Source organism: Pollachius pollachius, assembly GCF_949987615.1.
Source record: "Pollachius pollachius genome assembly, chromosome: 2".
NCBI lineage: Eukaryota > Metazoa > Chordata > Actinopteri > Gadiformes > Gadidae > Pollachius > Pollachius pollachius.
In genome coordinates this window covers 15,016,272-15,030,122 of record NC_136935.1, presented here as the reverse complement: position 1 = coordinate 15,030,122, position 13,851 = coordinate 15,016,272, and the positions used below count along the sequence as shown (strand labels likewise).

Sequence of the window (13,851 nt, the reverse complement as noted above, 5' to 3'; positions counted from 1 at the left end):
CCTCCAACGAGATCCCAGCATGTTTCTAGATCAGATCAGTTTCCTGATGAGTTCTGGAGACCTTGTTCTGAGTTCTGCCAAAATGTTATTATGGGAAGCTTGTGGGGGTGTCGGTGATGATGCATATGGGTTGAATGATGTTCGTTTTTGAAACCTAAGGACTAAGCAGAGGATGAGTCAATGGATGAGTGAATGGGTGAATTGAAGAATATGTGTTGAATGAGGTGGATAAATGAATTGGCAGATCTTACAACCATCGCCTACCATAATTTAAAATGATTTATTATTGCGTCCCATGTCATTTTTTTAATATAGAATATGACACATTTTATAGACAACATTAGACGCCATTGATAATCCTTGTTTATTCTCCCATCCATCCACTCCCTCACATCCAACCTCATTCACTGGTCACTCACCCATTCATCCATCAACCCTTATTCATTTAACCGGCCACACCTACTCACCATTTCATTCATTCCCCCACCAATCCACACACCCTTTAACTCATATCAACCGTGGCGGGATTCCAGAACTGATTACCAACAGTTCTGTCCACTGACCCACTGAGATGCTGGCTATAACCCAGCTACTCACGGTTTATGATTGAAATTAGAATTCACATGTTCCCAAAAACTCAAAGGTTTCTCAAAAGTGCATTCTTGGCAAGACTTGAACTCAGATCCACAGGGCTGATAAGCAACAGATCTCTGCTGGATCGAAGAGATGGTGACTATAATGTGGACTGAGGTTCTGATTTACATCACAATTCACATGATTTTTTTGTTACATTTCTAAAATTGCATTACTCTTTGATGGTGACCGCCATCGGCAGGAGTTTAGCCCAGGGTCTTCAGAGATGAAAGCCAACAACCAGCCGTGTTACGAAATTGCTGGCTATAGCCTGGTCAGAGGTTACAATTGGCATTACAATGTCCATGACTTTACATTTCTATGGAGAAAGCCCTCTGGGGGAGTTGATGTGTCCATAACTGATTAACAACCGCTCTCTCAGTCACTGGCTGGGAGTTTATATCTGACATCTGAACAAAATAACAGGGCAGTTAATATGGTCTAATATTGTTTTGGTCAAAACAAAGGCAAAGAAATAGGAGATACTTATTTGTAATCTAACAGATGTAATGATGGCTCGCCAACTGCCCAGTCTCTGAACGCACCTACAAAACGAGAGGGGGTGAGTTGGAACAAACATCATGGCTAAATTACATCTGAACATGCACAATTAACCTGGGTTCTTAACCAATAGGCCAATCCTTTTATGTTTTCGGTTTTATTTCCCTTAATTTCCCACGGCCACTTATGTGCAGACCGTTGATCTGTGTCTGATTGTAAATCCAAAAATAAGCATAATAAAAATAACTTAAGGTTGAAATGTAGGCATTTTTTCCCCAAATCAATAAATACATTTTCAGATCACAAAGTTCACCTAGGGATATGATATGGCATTAATATTCTCGGCCTGAGCTGGTCTGTCTGCGTCACGGGGCCTCCAGGATGACATCATCATCCTGTGTCTGGCCAGGTGACCTCAATGAACACGTGACATTGGTCCTAATCGAATCTGACAAATGCACTTGAACCTGCACACCGATCGTTTTCTGGATAGTTCAAAAAGATTTACTGTTAAGAAATGTTCAGTTCAGTGCAATACCAATGTATGAGTTCACTCTCCGTCTCAGTTTCTTATTATGTTGCACACTCGTATTCCTCTGGCATGTCACCTCGCTCTTCCGCTCAGACGTCTTTTCGGAAAGGTTGGGGCATGAGCCGACGGCTAATCCTTGTTAACGTGCTGGTATTCCGTTAAAGGCTACGGTGACGCTTTGTGTGAGTTAATAGGCCTATCGCTGCTCAAAGCCCCACGAGTCTGTCCCAGCTACACCACCAGGAGCGCATTCCACGAGGATCATCGCTGAAGCCCTTTACTGACCCCTTCCTCTGTCCCGCAATATTAATTTTATTATATATGTAATCAAATCATATTACATGTAATCATATTACATACTTTATTATTTTTTTTCAAGAAATTCTTATACCGTATTCTTGTTCAACATGCCCCCCTAGGTACATCTGTGTCATTTTCCAAGTGTTTTCACAGTAGCGTTTTTTTAATAATTAGATGTTAATATAAGCAGATATAAAAAAATCATAAAAAAGTTATCAAATAGTTTCCTACAAACTCCTACATATTCTTGTTCAACATGTCCTTATTGCGGGTTTTCAAGAATAGCATTTTCGAATAATTAGATGTTAAACTGATTCCAAATACGCATCTATACAGGCAGATATAGACAATCCATAAAAGCCTAGGTACCTCTCTTCTGGTTTTCAAGGAATTATACTGCAGCATTCTTTTAGAATTTGATTTTAAGTGATCTCCAAATGTTGGTTGTTCTATTAACTTATATCATGTGAATCGCTTTTTTAAGTGTAGATTGGCTGTCCGGGCTTCTCCGAAGTGCAGAAGGTTCGACTGCAGTGAGAAATGAGTGTGGCTGCTGCTGCGGGCACCAATCCACCTACCCCCTCCCCTCCCAGCCCTCTGACCCTGGTCACAGATCCCCGGCCGTTTGCGGCATGCGCCTTTGAGGAGAGAAAGGCAACAGCTGGATTACTCTGATTACTGCTGGGCGCAAAGCCAGACTAACGGCCCCAAAAGTCTTCCTTATCCCCAAACCTTGCAAGAGGTGTGTGAAGATGGCAAACAGGGACAGGTTGGGCACCTGCAACCAATCACTGCTCTTCAGGCTGCAGAGGAGGCTCCAAAGACTCTAATTGTGGAAAACGTAGAACCCTTGTTTTACCTTTGATACTTTGTGGAATTAAGAAATAGTGTCCTGTTTGTCCAAGTTTAAAACCCATTTGATTGTGGACAAACCACTGATCTAAATGTGGTTACGGGAACGGTTTAAAAATAAACATTTTGAAATTTGAGCCATGAAATGCTAAGAGCTCACCTTCGTTTTCCCTGGAAAGAAGAAATTGGTTTCGTTCCAATTGGGTTAAAGGTAGCGGGCAGCAGCAGCTGGTTTTATAGGGGGATGTCTACTGACATCTGCTGGCCAATTACGGAATATTTCATCGTTAAAAAAACAACGAAATACAAGACAAACTGCAGAAATTACTAGTTTATTTACCATGACATCACCCAGGTTTCTTGCGGTCATACAGGCATTAGGTACAGCCATACTAACATAATAACAGCAGCTACAATCATACATTTGTTTCTTAAATCTCTAAGGATAATTGTGATGGTGCAGTGCATGTAAATACATGTGTTCATAATGTTCATAAAAGGCGTGTGGCATGCTGAACGGTGCCCCAATCTGCACTCAGATTAGGAGACACTTTTATAAAGGACACTTTCATGCCCTGTGCAACCCAGTAGAAGATGTATTTTCGATGCTGTAAATCTCACCCTGGCATACACTTTGGTCATGTAGGGATTTGGCTGGAGTAAAGTGGCACTGTCTGCAAAGGATATCGATTGTTTGCTTTCTTATTAGTTAGCCTCATGATGTAACCGAATTTTCCTTCCTGTCGGGGGTTTCGGACACAAATCTGAGGTTCAACAGGACCCTTACTCCCTCCTCCTGCAAAGGGTTGATGTTTATCAGGAAGTTTAAAACTGAACGGTGCAAAGGAAGCTACTTTCCCTACGCGAGCTGGACTCAGAACGCACCGCTACTTAATGGAGTGTATTAGATAGAATATTAACTCCACTTCTAAGCATTAGTGAGAGTACTGAATCCACTTCTACATGTAGGTGAGTAAATTAGATCCACTGCTAAGCATAGGAGAGTATATTGAAGCCACTTCTAAGTGTAGCAGAATGTGCTGGATCCACTGCTCTGGGCTCCTCCGTGTATGCAAGAGAGACTCCCACCTGGCGCGGCTGGGCGGGCTGTTTGTCTAAAGCGGCTTGAAGTGGTTTCTCTGTCAGTCGCTTCCACTCCTTCTCCCCCTCTATGCATCCATCCGCTCCCTCACGGCGTTTCCCCCAGGGGGGGTCTACGTGGTGCGGATCTGAGCGTAGCGGGTTTTAGTTCTGCACAGGCGAGAGAGAGAGGGGCGGGAAGACAGAAGGAGTCAGCCGTGAAACAATGGGAGCAATGGAGCAGGGACAGTTTGTGTGTGTGTGTGTGTGTGTGTGTGTGTGTGTGTGTGTGTGTGTGTGTGTGTGCATGTATGTGTGTGTGTGTGGTGAAGTATATAAATTGATTGTACCTAGGATTTTTATCAGCACTCTGCTGCTTGGTCTGAACAGTGCTCTTGAACTGATTCTCCAACCTGCAGTAGATCCCTCCTGTTGGCTGTCACAGCAACCACACACACACACACACACACACACACACACGCACACACACACACACAATGTCTGCTCAAACCGATGTAACCAACGTTACCCACGTAAAGCTTGTAATCAACGCTACACCCGTAAAGCTTCAATCACTAAAGAGGTGTGCATGTTCATGTTGTGTATTATCAAGCAGACTGCACTAACAATGACTAACCCCCATTGTGGTTTGTCTTCATGCTTGATATGAAAATAACCATGTAAAAGCCTGATTTGCATTTTAAAATGAACTCTCACACGTGCACACAAACAAACACACACACACTACCTCTTTGGTGTCGTTAGATTTGCTCTGCTCCTGGTCGCCAAATCTCATTTTGGTCAGGTGAGAGATTATCTCCACCATCCTGCGTTGGTCTGTTGGGCAGAGTGAGCACCATTTACCACAGACAGACAGACACAGAGACAGAGAGACAGAGAGACAGAGAGACAGAGACAGAGAGACAAAGCCAGAGACAGACAGACAGACAGACAGACACACACAGACAGACAGACAGACAGACAGACAGACAGGCACAGAGACAGAGATAGACAGACAGACAGACACAGACACAGAGACAGAGAGAGAGACAGACAGACAGAGAGAGAATAGGTGTAAGCAGTGAATGTGAATGGAGAATCAATGTAAGGAAATGCTTGTGTCCCCCCAAAGCTGTATCAGCTCCAATAAGTACGTCATAGAAAATAGATAATAAGACATTACATCAGATGGTATAATATAACAGCGTAGTTACCTTCTTCTCTCTGAGCGTCCTGGTTGTAGCGCAGGGAGCGCTTGCTGTCCCATCTGCTCTTCTGGACGCTCATGCTAGCAAACACAGAACAGCATCAGATATTCACTACCGATCTGTTCAGGTTCCCTCCAGGGGTTGAGTCAAGTAAGCTTAGAACGTCCTGGTTTAACTTAATGCAAGTGTCATAGCCACTAGGAGGAATGTAGGGATGTAGGTCCACTCACGTGAAAGGTGTGTGGTCCCTCGATAGTGACTGGAGGAGAAAAGGACAAAGTTAGTTATTTATGCATACTGGTTGGCCTATATTCAGTGTGATGTAGTGTAGCATTATCTACACCTAGGGAACCAATAGATTTGGGACAATTATTATTGAACTCTAGAAACTGTATGTAAGATTCCTTAATTCCTTGTATAATATCACATATGATCATGTCAAATAACGCTGTGCCTTGTAATGTTATAAATAATGATCTCATATTGTATCCATTGTTAATAAAGATAGCGTGAATGGTGAAAACCAAAGAGGAACCTTCACCTTCTCAGATTTTTCTTTGCGTTGAAAGCTCGGGGAGGACATTTGTCTTTTCAATGGTCTATGGGCCCGCTTGCCCTTCTTGGCAGCTGGTAGAAAAGATACAAACACAACCATGATGAAATAACCCTGCCTCGATTATAGCATCAGGACACAGTGCCATCTGGCGGCTGAAATTGAACTTTCCCTGGTCATACCTACCTACACAAAGAATAAGGCCGTTTCCATACCCTTCAATGATAGAACGGTATTGAAATCGCTATTTAATAATTTGTCTTAATATTTTTTTTGCTGTATTTTATTCTCTAATCTTTATCATATTATCCCACCACTAACTCCACCTTATGGCTCCCTCCTGACTCACTATTACTCCACCTTGTTCCTCATGGATCCCTTCTGACTCATTATTACTCCACCTTGTTTCTCATGGCTCCCTCCTGACTCACTATTACTCCACCTTGTTCCTCATGGATCCCTTCTGACTCACTATTACTCCACCTTGTTCCTCATGGATCCCTTCTGACTCACTATTACTCCACCTTGTTCCTCATGGATCCCTCCTGACTCACTATTACTCCACCTTGTTTCTCATGGATCCATTCTGACTCACTATTACTCCACCTTGTTCCTCATGGATCCCTTCTGACTCACTATTACTCAACCTTGTTCCTCATGGATCGCTTCTGACTCACTATTACTCCACCTTGTTCCTCATGGATCCCTCCTGACTCACTATTACTCCACCTTGTTTCTCATGGATCCCTTCTGACTCACTATTACTCCACCTTGTTCCTCATGGATCCCTTCTGACTCACTATTACTCCACCTTGTTCCTCATGGATCCCTTCTGACTCACTATTACTCCACCTTGTTCCTCATGGATCCCTTCTGACTCACTATTACTCCACCTTGTTCCTCATGGATCCCTTCTGACTCACTACTACTCCACCTTGTTCCTCATGGATCCCTTCTGACTCACTATTACTCCACCTTGTTCCTCATGGATCGCTTCTGACTCACTATTACTCCACCTTGTTCCTCATGGATCCCTTCTGACTCACTATTACTCCACCTTGTTCCTCATGGATCCCTTCTGACTCACTACTACTCCACCTTGTTCCTCATGGATCCCTTCTGACTCACTATTACTCCACCTTGTTCCTCATGGATCCCTTCTGACTCACTATTACTCCACCTTGTTCCTCATGGATCCCTTCTGACTCACTATTACTCCACCTTGTTCCTCATGGATCCCTTCTGACTCACTATTACTCCACCTTGTTCCTCATGGATCCCTTCAGACTCACTAATACTCCACCTTGTTTCTTGGAGAGTTCCTCCTCATCTCCGACCTCATCCTCCGTGATCTCCGACCCGGTGGTGTACTCCTCATCCTCGGACAGGAGACACTGCTGCCTCTGGGGGTCCGAGACAGGGAGGAGACAGGGACCTTAGACTAATAATGAGGATGAGGACTATGTTCGTCAACCGGGACACCGGCAACCACCAATGGCTGTGAGCCTATTGGTTGTTTTGTTGTTGTTTATTGGTTTATTGTAACTTATTTCTGTGGCACTATTTGCCATCTCCGCAGCAACTAGTAAAGACAGAAGACCTCAAGACAAGACCAAGAGACTTCATAAGGAATAACTCACTAAAAATGTTGACGACAGAGAGAAAAAACAACCTACCAGTTGCATACTCCAGCTTTTCAGAAGAGAAAACTGGTCCAAAAAAGAAATACAGACAGAGCAGGAGACAGTTAGACCCACTGGTTTGAAGAGGGACAGAGTGAACGAAAGAACAGAAATGGTAATGTAGAGTTCAACTGGCCAAACTCTGGCATTACCACGGTCTGACCGAGTTTGGGTTTCGATTCCCACTGGGGTTTCCCAACCAACGAATGTAAGCACTCTTTCTGAGTGCTTATATGGTATACTAAGATGCCTTTGATAAAACCCTACAACAACAAGCTTTCACGGTTTATGAGACAGGGAGAGAGAGAGTGAGAGAGAGAGAGAGAGAGACAGAGAGAGAGAGACAGAGTGAGTCAGGGCGAGAGCGATAGAAAAAGACAGACAGCCAGAAGCCGACTGGCAGGAAGAGGGCCTTTGGGGCCTACCGTGCTGCCCTCTCCCCTGGAGGGTCTGAAGAGCCGGGGCTCCTGGAGGACATCACAATCTGGAGCCTTCTCTCCACCAGAGGTGGGCTCCTGGGCCCTGGCACAGAGCGCAAAGCTATTCAAAATACATGAGGCATCTGACTGCATCACCCGGGACCGCTAGAGTGTGTGTGCTGTGCTTTACAAGTTACATGGCTGATATATCGACGTTATCTATCTATATCTGCCAGATCTACTATATCTCTAATAACATTATTACATTATTGTTAATACATTGCGTTCTTCAGCAGATGCTTCAAAAGCACAATTTTGTATTTCAAACGCATGCAGTATTACACACAGTAACAAATCCAACTTCCGGTCAAGAAATGAATCATTTTGCACACACACCAAGCAACACCCACACCCAGCAACACCCCCACACACACAAACCAACACACACACACACACACACACACTAGGGCTGCACGATTATGGGAAAAATCATAATCACGATTATTTTGGTCAATATTGAAATCACGATTATTCAAACGATTATTTTTTAGAAAACATGTTGTTTTTATTCAGCATGTCACTCCGATTTTTTTGTTGTAACTGAAAACTGGTCAAAAAATGGTCAAAAAGAAAATGTTCCAATCTAAAATTATATACAGATATGCATCCAGCTGTTCTGCCCTTTCTATAAAACATTAAAAAATACATATATAATAATAACAATAATAATAACAAAATCGAAAAACTCAATCATGTTAATTTTGTGATCGTTTGACGCTAAAATCGAAATCGCGATCAAAACTCGATCAATCGCCCAGCCCCAACACACACACACACACACACACACACAGCCCCTCCCCTTGTAATCTCGTGTGTGTTCAGTCGTTGAATGGCCCCCACTCACGGGTCTGGCAGGGGTGCATGGGCCACACACACAGTGTCCCTGTGGAGCAGCAGGTCGTTGAGCACCCGGGTCTGGGCCCAGATCAGGGGGTTCCCCGCGCTGCTCTCCTCGTCCGGGAGACTCACGATGTGGTCCCGCATCTTACAGCCCTGCACGCACACGCACGCACACGCACACACGCGCGCGCACACACACTGACCGCATTAACAAACAACACGCATTGAAACTGAAACTGCACACATAAGGGAAGACATGGAGAATAGCTCACGCAGCCCCGCTCTAATTCGTTTATTCACATCAGCTTCTGTTAGCCAAACGAAGATCAGCAAACTGCTTGGTTATTCCACACTATTTTTAGACTTCCGGCCCCATCTACATTAATTATACACTGCTCGGCTCCCATTCATACGTTAGTATACAGTTAAGATATTGGAGGATCTGGGGAAACATAAATTCCCCCACCTGCTCCCGAGGGGGGGTTGCTTCTGTGTGTGTGTGTGTGTGTGTGTGTGTGTGTGTGTGTGTGTGTGTGTGTGTGTGTGTGTGTGTGTGTGTGTGTGTGTGTGTGTGTGTGTGTGTGTGTGTGTGTGTGTGTGTGTGGGGGTCACCTTGGGCAGGCCCGATGGGTCGAAGCGGAGCACCCTCTGGTTGCAGCAGGGGTAGAGACCCGTGCCGTGCCAGCCCTTCTCCGAGGCCATGCCCGGGTACTGCACACTCTCTGGGTGGTACCTGCAGTGGGTCAATTCTGCACACACAAACACCTATACCGGAAGCACACACACAAACACACACCAAATGAAAACAGACACACAGAAATTCGGTTATATATACTGTATTAGAACAAGTAAAATACCAACTCACACACACACACACACACACACACACACACACACACAGGTGTACCTGTTGGCAGCGGGAGCAGGTGAGGGAATTGATGGTTCCCCAGATCCTCCAATAGACCAGCACCCATGACTTTAGCTCCTCATGCACACTGCTGAGGTATTCATGTACCTCCCAGCTCTTCTGTCTGAACACACACACACACACACACACACACACACACACACACACACACACACACACACTCACACAGCATGAAAGCTGAATGTGTTTCCTATGTTGACTCCAGCAGGCAAAAAACGATACACAAGATGAAATCATAGATGAAATCACAGTCATTCGTGATTGTTACTGGTCGCCTCATTCAAAACATTTTGATAAGACAACTGTAAGCCATGTGTGCTACTGTAACTTCACTTTAAGCTGACTGGTGTTTAACCAAGGGCAGCATGCGATGGGTTGTCCTACCTGATATGAGAGTAGGCGATCTCTCCCTTGGCGTCGATGTAAATCTTCCCAGGAACACAGGAGATCCTTCTCTCTGTGTCTTTGGTCAGCAGCTTGTGGCACAGACCGCACCTGGGAAGGGGAATCAATGTTTGGTTCAAAGTCTGCTTGTGTTAAGAATGTCATCTATTCCATTATGTGCTTAATTAAAGTGTGAGAATGTATATCTTAATTTTCCGGAGTAGTAGAGACTAGAAGTGATCATAGATTAATTTATGAAAACGAACTAACCCCATTTAACAACATGGCAACATTATAACTCTCCCTACAACGATACAACAAAGTCATAGTTGTAACGTAAATTTATATTAAAATACCCATTACTTGAACCCTGAACATCACCTGTAGAGATTTGATGCGTTTCCTGGGGAATCTCGGTTGTCAAAGCTGGGATCGAACAGACGCTCGATCTTCTTCTGAAACAACTTGCTGCAAGGGAAGACACAAAGTACAGATTACACTGAGATCATATGAAGTGCCCCTAATCAGAGGGTAGTAGTAGTAGTTTGACTTCTCATGGAGGAGTTGGTCTCTTCTCAAAGTACAAGCTGTGTACAATGCATGTCAATACCTGTACCCCTAAAGTGAATCATACTCTTGGCCAGCAAGAACACTAGCAAACCTCCAAACCAATTTATCTCTGTACCTTTTGAACTTGTCCTTTTTGTCCCTCACGTCGTCGGCCTCGTTGTGGTTGAAGAGGTCGGCGATGCGCATGGCCAGGTTGCTGTTGATGCAGTTCATGTTGCAGGGCGTGGCCACGATGGCACTCATGTGTTTGTGACAGTACTGTATACACTCCTCCACCTGTCACCAACACACATATGCACAAGCACACACACACAGACACATCACAAGACGTCACTCTAGGGGACTTTCTAAACCATCTGTGTGTGCAATATATTTAATTGCCCTGAAATAAATGGTGAACTTAAGGTTGATATGATGACGTGCTGCCTACCACAACAGACATGCATGCACTATTGACTAAACTAGCCTCTGTAGGGGTGTCTTGTTTATTACAAGAGCTATCAACTTCCTGGTTGTTGTTTAGTATCAAAAGCATTCTTGTTTGGTTTGTATATAACAGAAGATCACCAAATAATATACACTCAAATGTAGCTGCTTCATTTTCTTCTACAATGCTCTGGGTAACAAAACGAGGCACCCCTAAAAAATGCTCCCACAAACACACACACACACAGCAGCAGTAACCCAGGTCACGCCACAACACTTACTAACGTATCCATCTTCAAGAACTCGGAGGAGATCAGGATTGAGATCACATTGCTGGGCTCTGTAACCGACAAACACCACATGAACCAACCGAGCGATGCACACAAAAAACACACATTTACCACAACCAGAGAGCACACGTCCGCTGACCCAACAACCAACAAAAAAAGTTTAAATAAATGCAGTTACACAACTGAATAAATAATGAAAAGCCACCAACCACAAACTCCGAACAACACAAATATAAATCAGTATCTCCGACATTCACGCGTTAATTTAGCGTGTGAGTTGTATTTTCTTTACCGAGCCGTGGTTTCTCCCTGATGCCCTCTGCCGGAGTGTTCCTGCGCACGTAGTTCATGAGCCAGTCAAAGATCTGCACGTCACAGTGCACGGAGATGTCCACCTCCTCCCAGCGCTGGGAGTCCACGGACAGGTACTCGGCGAAGTAGCGCATCTCTTTGACCAGGAGGTCCCGCGCACACGTGAAGTCACGCTTCAGGTTCTTGGCCTCGTCACACACGTGGATCACCATGTTGGGACTGAGGTTTGTGGACAGGATTAAGAAAAAGAGAGAAGTGTTAACAATCTAATAATATGAAATAGAAAAAACAGAAATATTGATGAATGCAAAATAATGCAGACCCTTTCAAAAGTGTGTGGTGAAAATCATCTGTGCTATATATGAAATGTGATTTTTGGCTGCTCTAAGGATAACCAAAATCATTTCCAGCCAAAAGCCCTTGGCCAGTTCTGCTCTACTTTAAGTATCATTAAAAACAAATGAGAAAATGTTTTTTCCCTGCAGGCAAAACCAGAGAACTGGTGTGTTTCTTGTCTGACTTACTCTCGAGCTTTAGGAGCGTTCTCCTCCTCTCCCATGGACAGGCGTTTCTCCTTCTGCCCCGCAACAACCATGCCTGAAGTGCTCCCTATGAATAAAAAGTGTAAATAAGTTAATCACAATGTGATTATCAATTAACAACAACAAATCACCAACAGGCAAATGTATGATTCAGTTATCAGTCAAAAGCTTGTGCCTGCTCTCTATGGTTCGAAAAGGTTAAACATGTTTAACACGACCGTTACACCTTCATGTCATTCCAAGCCATCGATGGTTCATAAACCTTAAACAAAGCACAGAGCTCTTTTATAAAAAAACAATATACAGATGTTATAAATAGTATAATAATAATAATAATAATAATAATAATAATAATAATAATAATTACAACTAAGCTAATGCATTATTTGAGACAAACTATAATCGTAATATATATATAATACATATACTTCCTTAATTCCCACACAAGCTATGGCTCTTGACGATCCCAGGGACCTACCATCCATGGTGCTGTTGCTCTGACTGGTCCTCATCTCCACAGAGTCCCCGGGGTCCAGGTTGGACTTGATGTAGGAGGACAGGCTGTCCGACGGGGAGGAGCCATCCGTCGGCAGGGTGTTGCACTGGTTGTCAAGGTGGGGAAAACCCACCGTACTCTTCAGCTCCTCAAAGCGATGGGCACACTGTAGGGGAGCGTGGCAACAGCGTAAGCACTAATGGCCTGAGGTGGTGGGTGGATTGGTTGGGTGGGAAGATGGATGGATGGGTGGATGGATGGATGGATGAAAGAGTTACCTCCTTGGGTGTGAAGCCTGGGACAAGTTTCGCTACATTGTCCCAGTTTATGGGTTGAGGTAGTCCCCAGAGAGAACTCAGCACCATGTCCAATACAAGGATGTTGTTGTCATAGGGAAAGTTGTTGTTGTCTGAGGAGAAGCGTCTCATCTCTGCAAGGTTAGAGAGACACAGACTTAGAAAAATAGAAATGGCATGATGAAAACACCATAAAGGAATGGCAATAGAAACACACCGGTCAATCATTTCGAGCCCAAGAGCAGGCACTTAACCAGATGTGTAATGAATGATGATGTATGTACGTCTCTGTAGCAAGATCTGTAATGTATTATGCTGTGTGGAGAATAGTAATCCGTCAACCAAATAAATCCGTTTAGTTAGTTACGATTCCGTGCTGACACCTCTTCACATAGCTAAATTCTCAAAAATGTCTTGTAGCTAGTCTGAAATCGAGTTAGTTCCTTCATCATGTATGTTTAAACAGAGCAGCAGGATGCCGGTGCAGGCCACCCAGCTGTCTTCCGGCTAGTTTCTGGATTCTAGCTCTATGCAAATCATTGGTCACAAAATCCGCTTTTATCCTGAAATAACAGACAAAACACAATTGCTCTTCACATACTTATTGTTGTCCCGGGGATCCCTCCGGCGTCGGGCTTTTATCGGACAGCAGAGTTGGCTCTTCCCATGTGGATGATGCTGAGGGGAGCCCGGTTTAGCTCCAGAGCTGACCTCTGTTTACCATCAGCAGCTAGCAGCGCGTTAGCTTCGTTCTGCGTTAACGTGGAGCCAGCACGCCCTGACCTCATTTCGGAGTAGCGTTACGCTACTGTTAAACAACACAGTATTCAGTGGACAGGTCATAAATATCTACCAAGCGCCATTAAGCCAATGACTTATTTGGCAAGTCCACTACGACAGCGTTGACCGCATCAGGGTTTGTTGTGTCGCAGTGCAGCAGGTGAAGA

At 44.2% G+C, this 13,851-nt stretch overlaps 1 protein-coding gene across 1 annotated transcript; it reads right to left on the bottom strand.

Moving 5' to 3' along the window:
* Positions 1-3,320: 3,320 nt before the first annotated feature.
* Positions 3,321-12,179, bottom strand: sanbr (SANT and BTB domain regulator of CSR). Its single transcript, XM_079729914.1, has 18 exons — positions 12,095-12,179; positions 11,551-11,789; positions 11,250-11,308; positions 10,658-10,818; positions 10,354-10,440; positions 9,973-10,083; positions 9,568-9,691; positions 9,273-9,425; positions 8,665-8,813; positions 7,767-7,863; positions 7,336-7,368; positions 6,963-7,062; positions 5,648-5,733; positions 5,337-5,365; positions 5,113-5,186; positions 4,647-4,735; positions 4,249-4,334; positions 3,321-4,069 (listed from the first exon to the last, which is right to left on the bottom strand). The coding sequence occupies exons 1-18, from the start codon at positions 12,163-12,165 to the stop codon at positions 4,033-4,035; spliced, it is 1,785 nt and encodes a 594-aa protein (XP_079586040.1). The 5' UTR covers positions 12,166-12,179; the 3' UTR covers positions 3,321-4,032.
* Between the last annotated feature and the right edge of the window lie 1,672 nt (positions 12,180-13,851).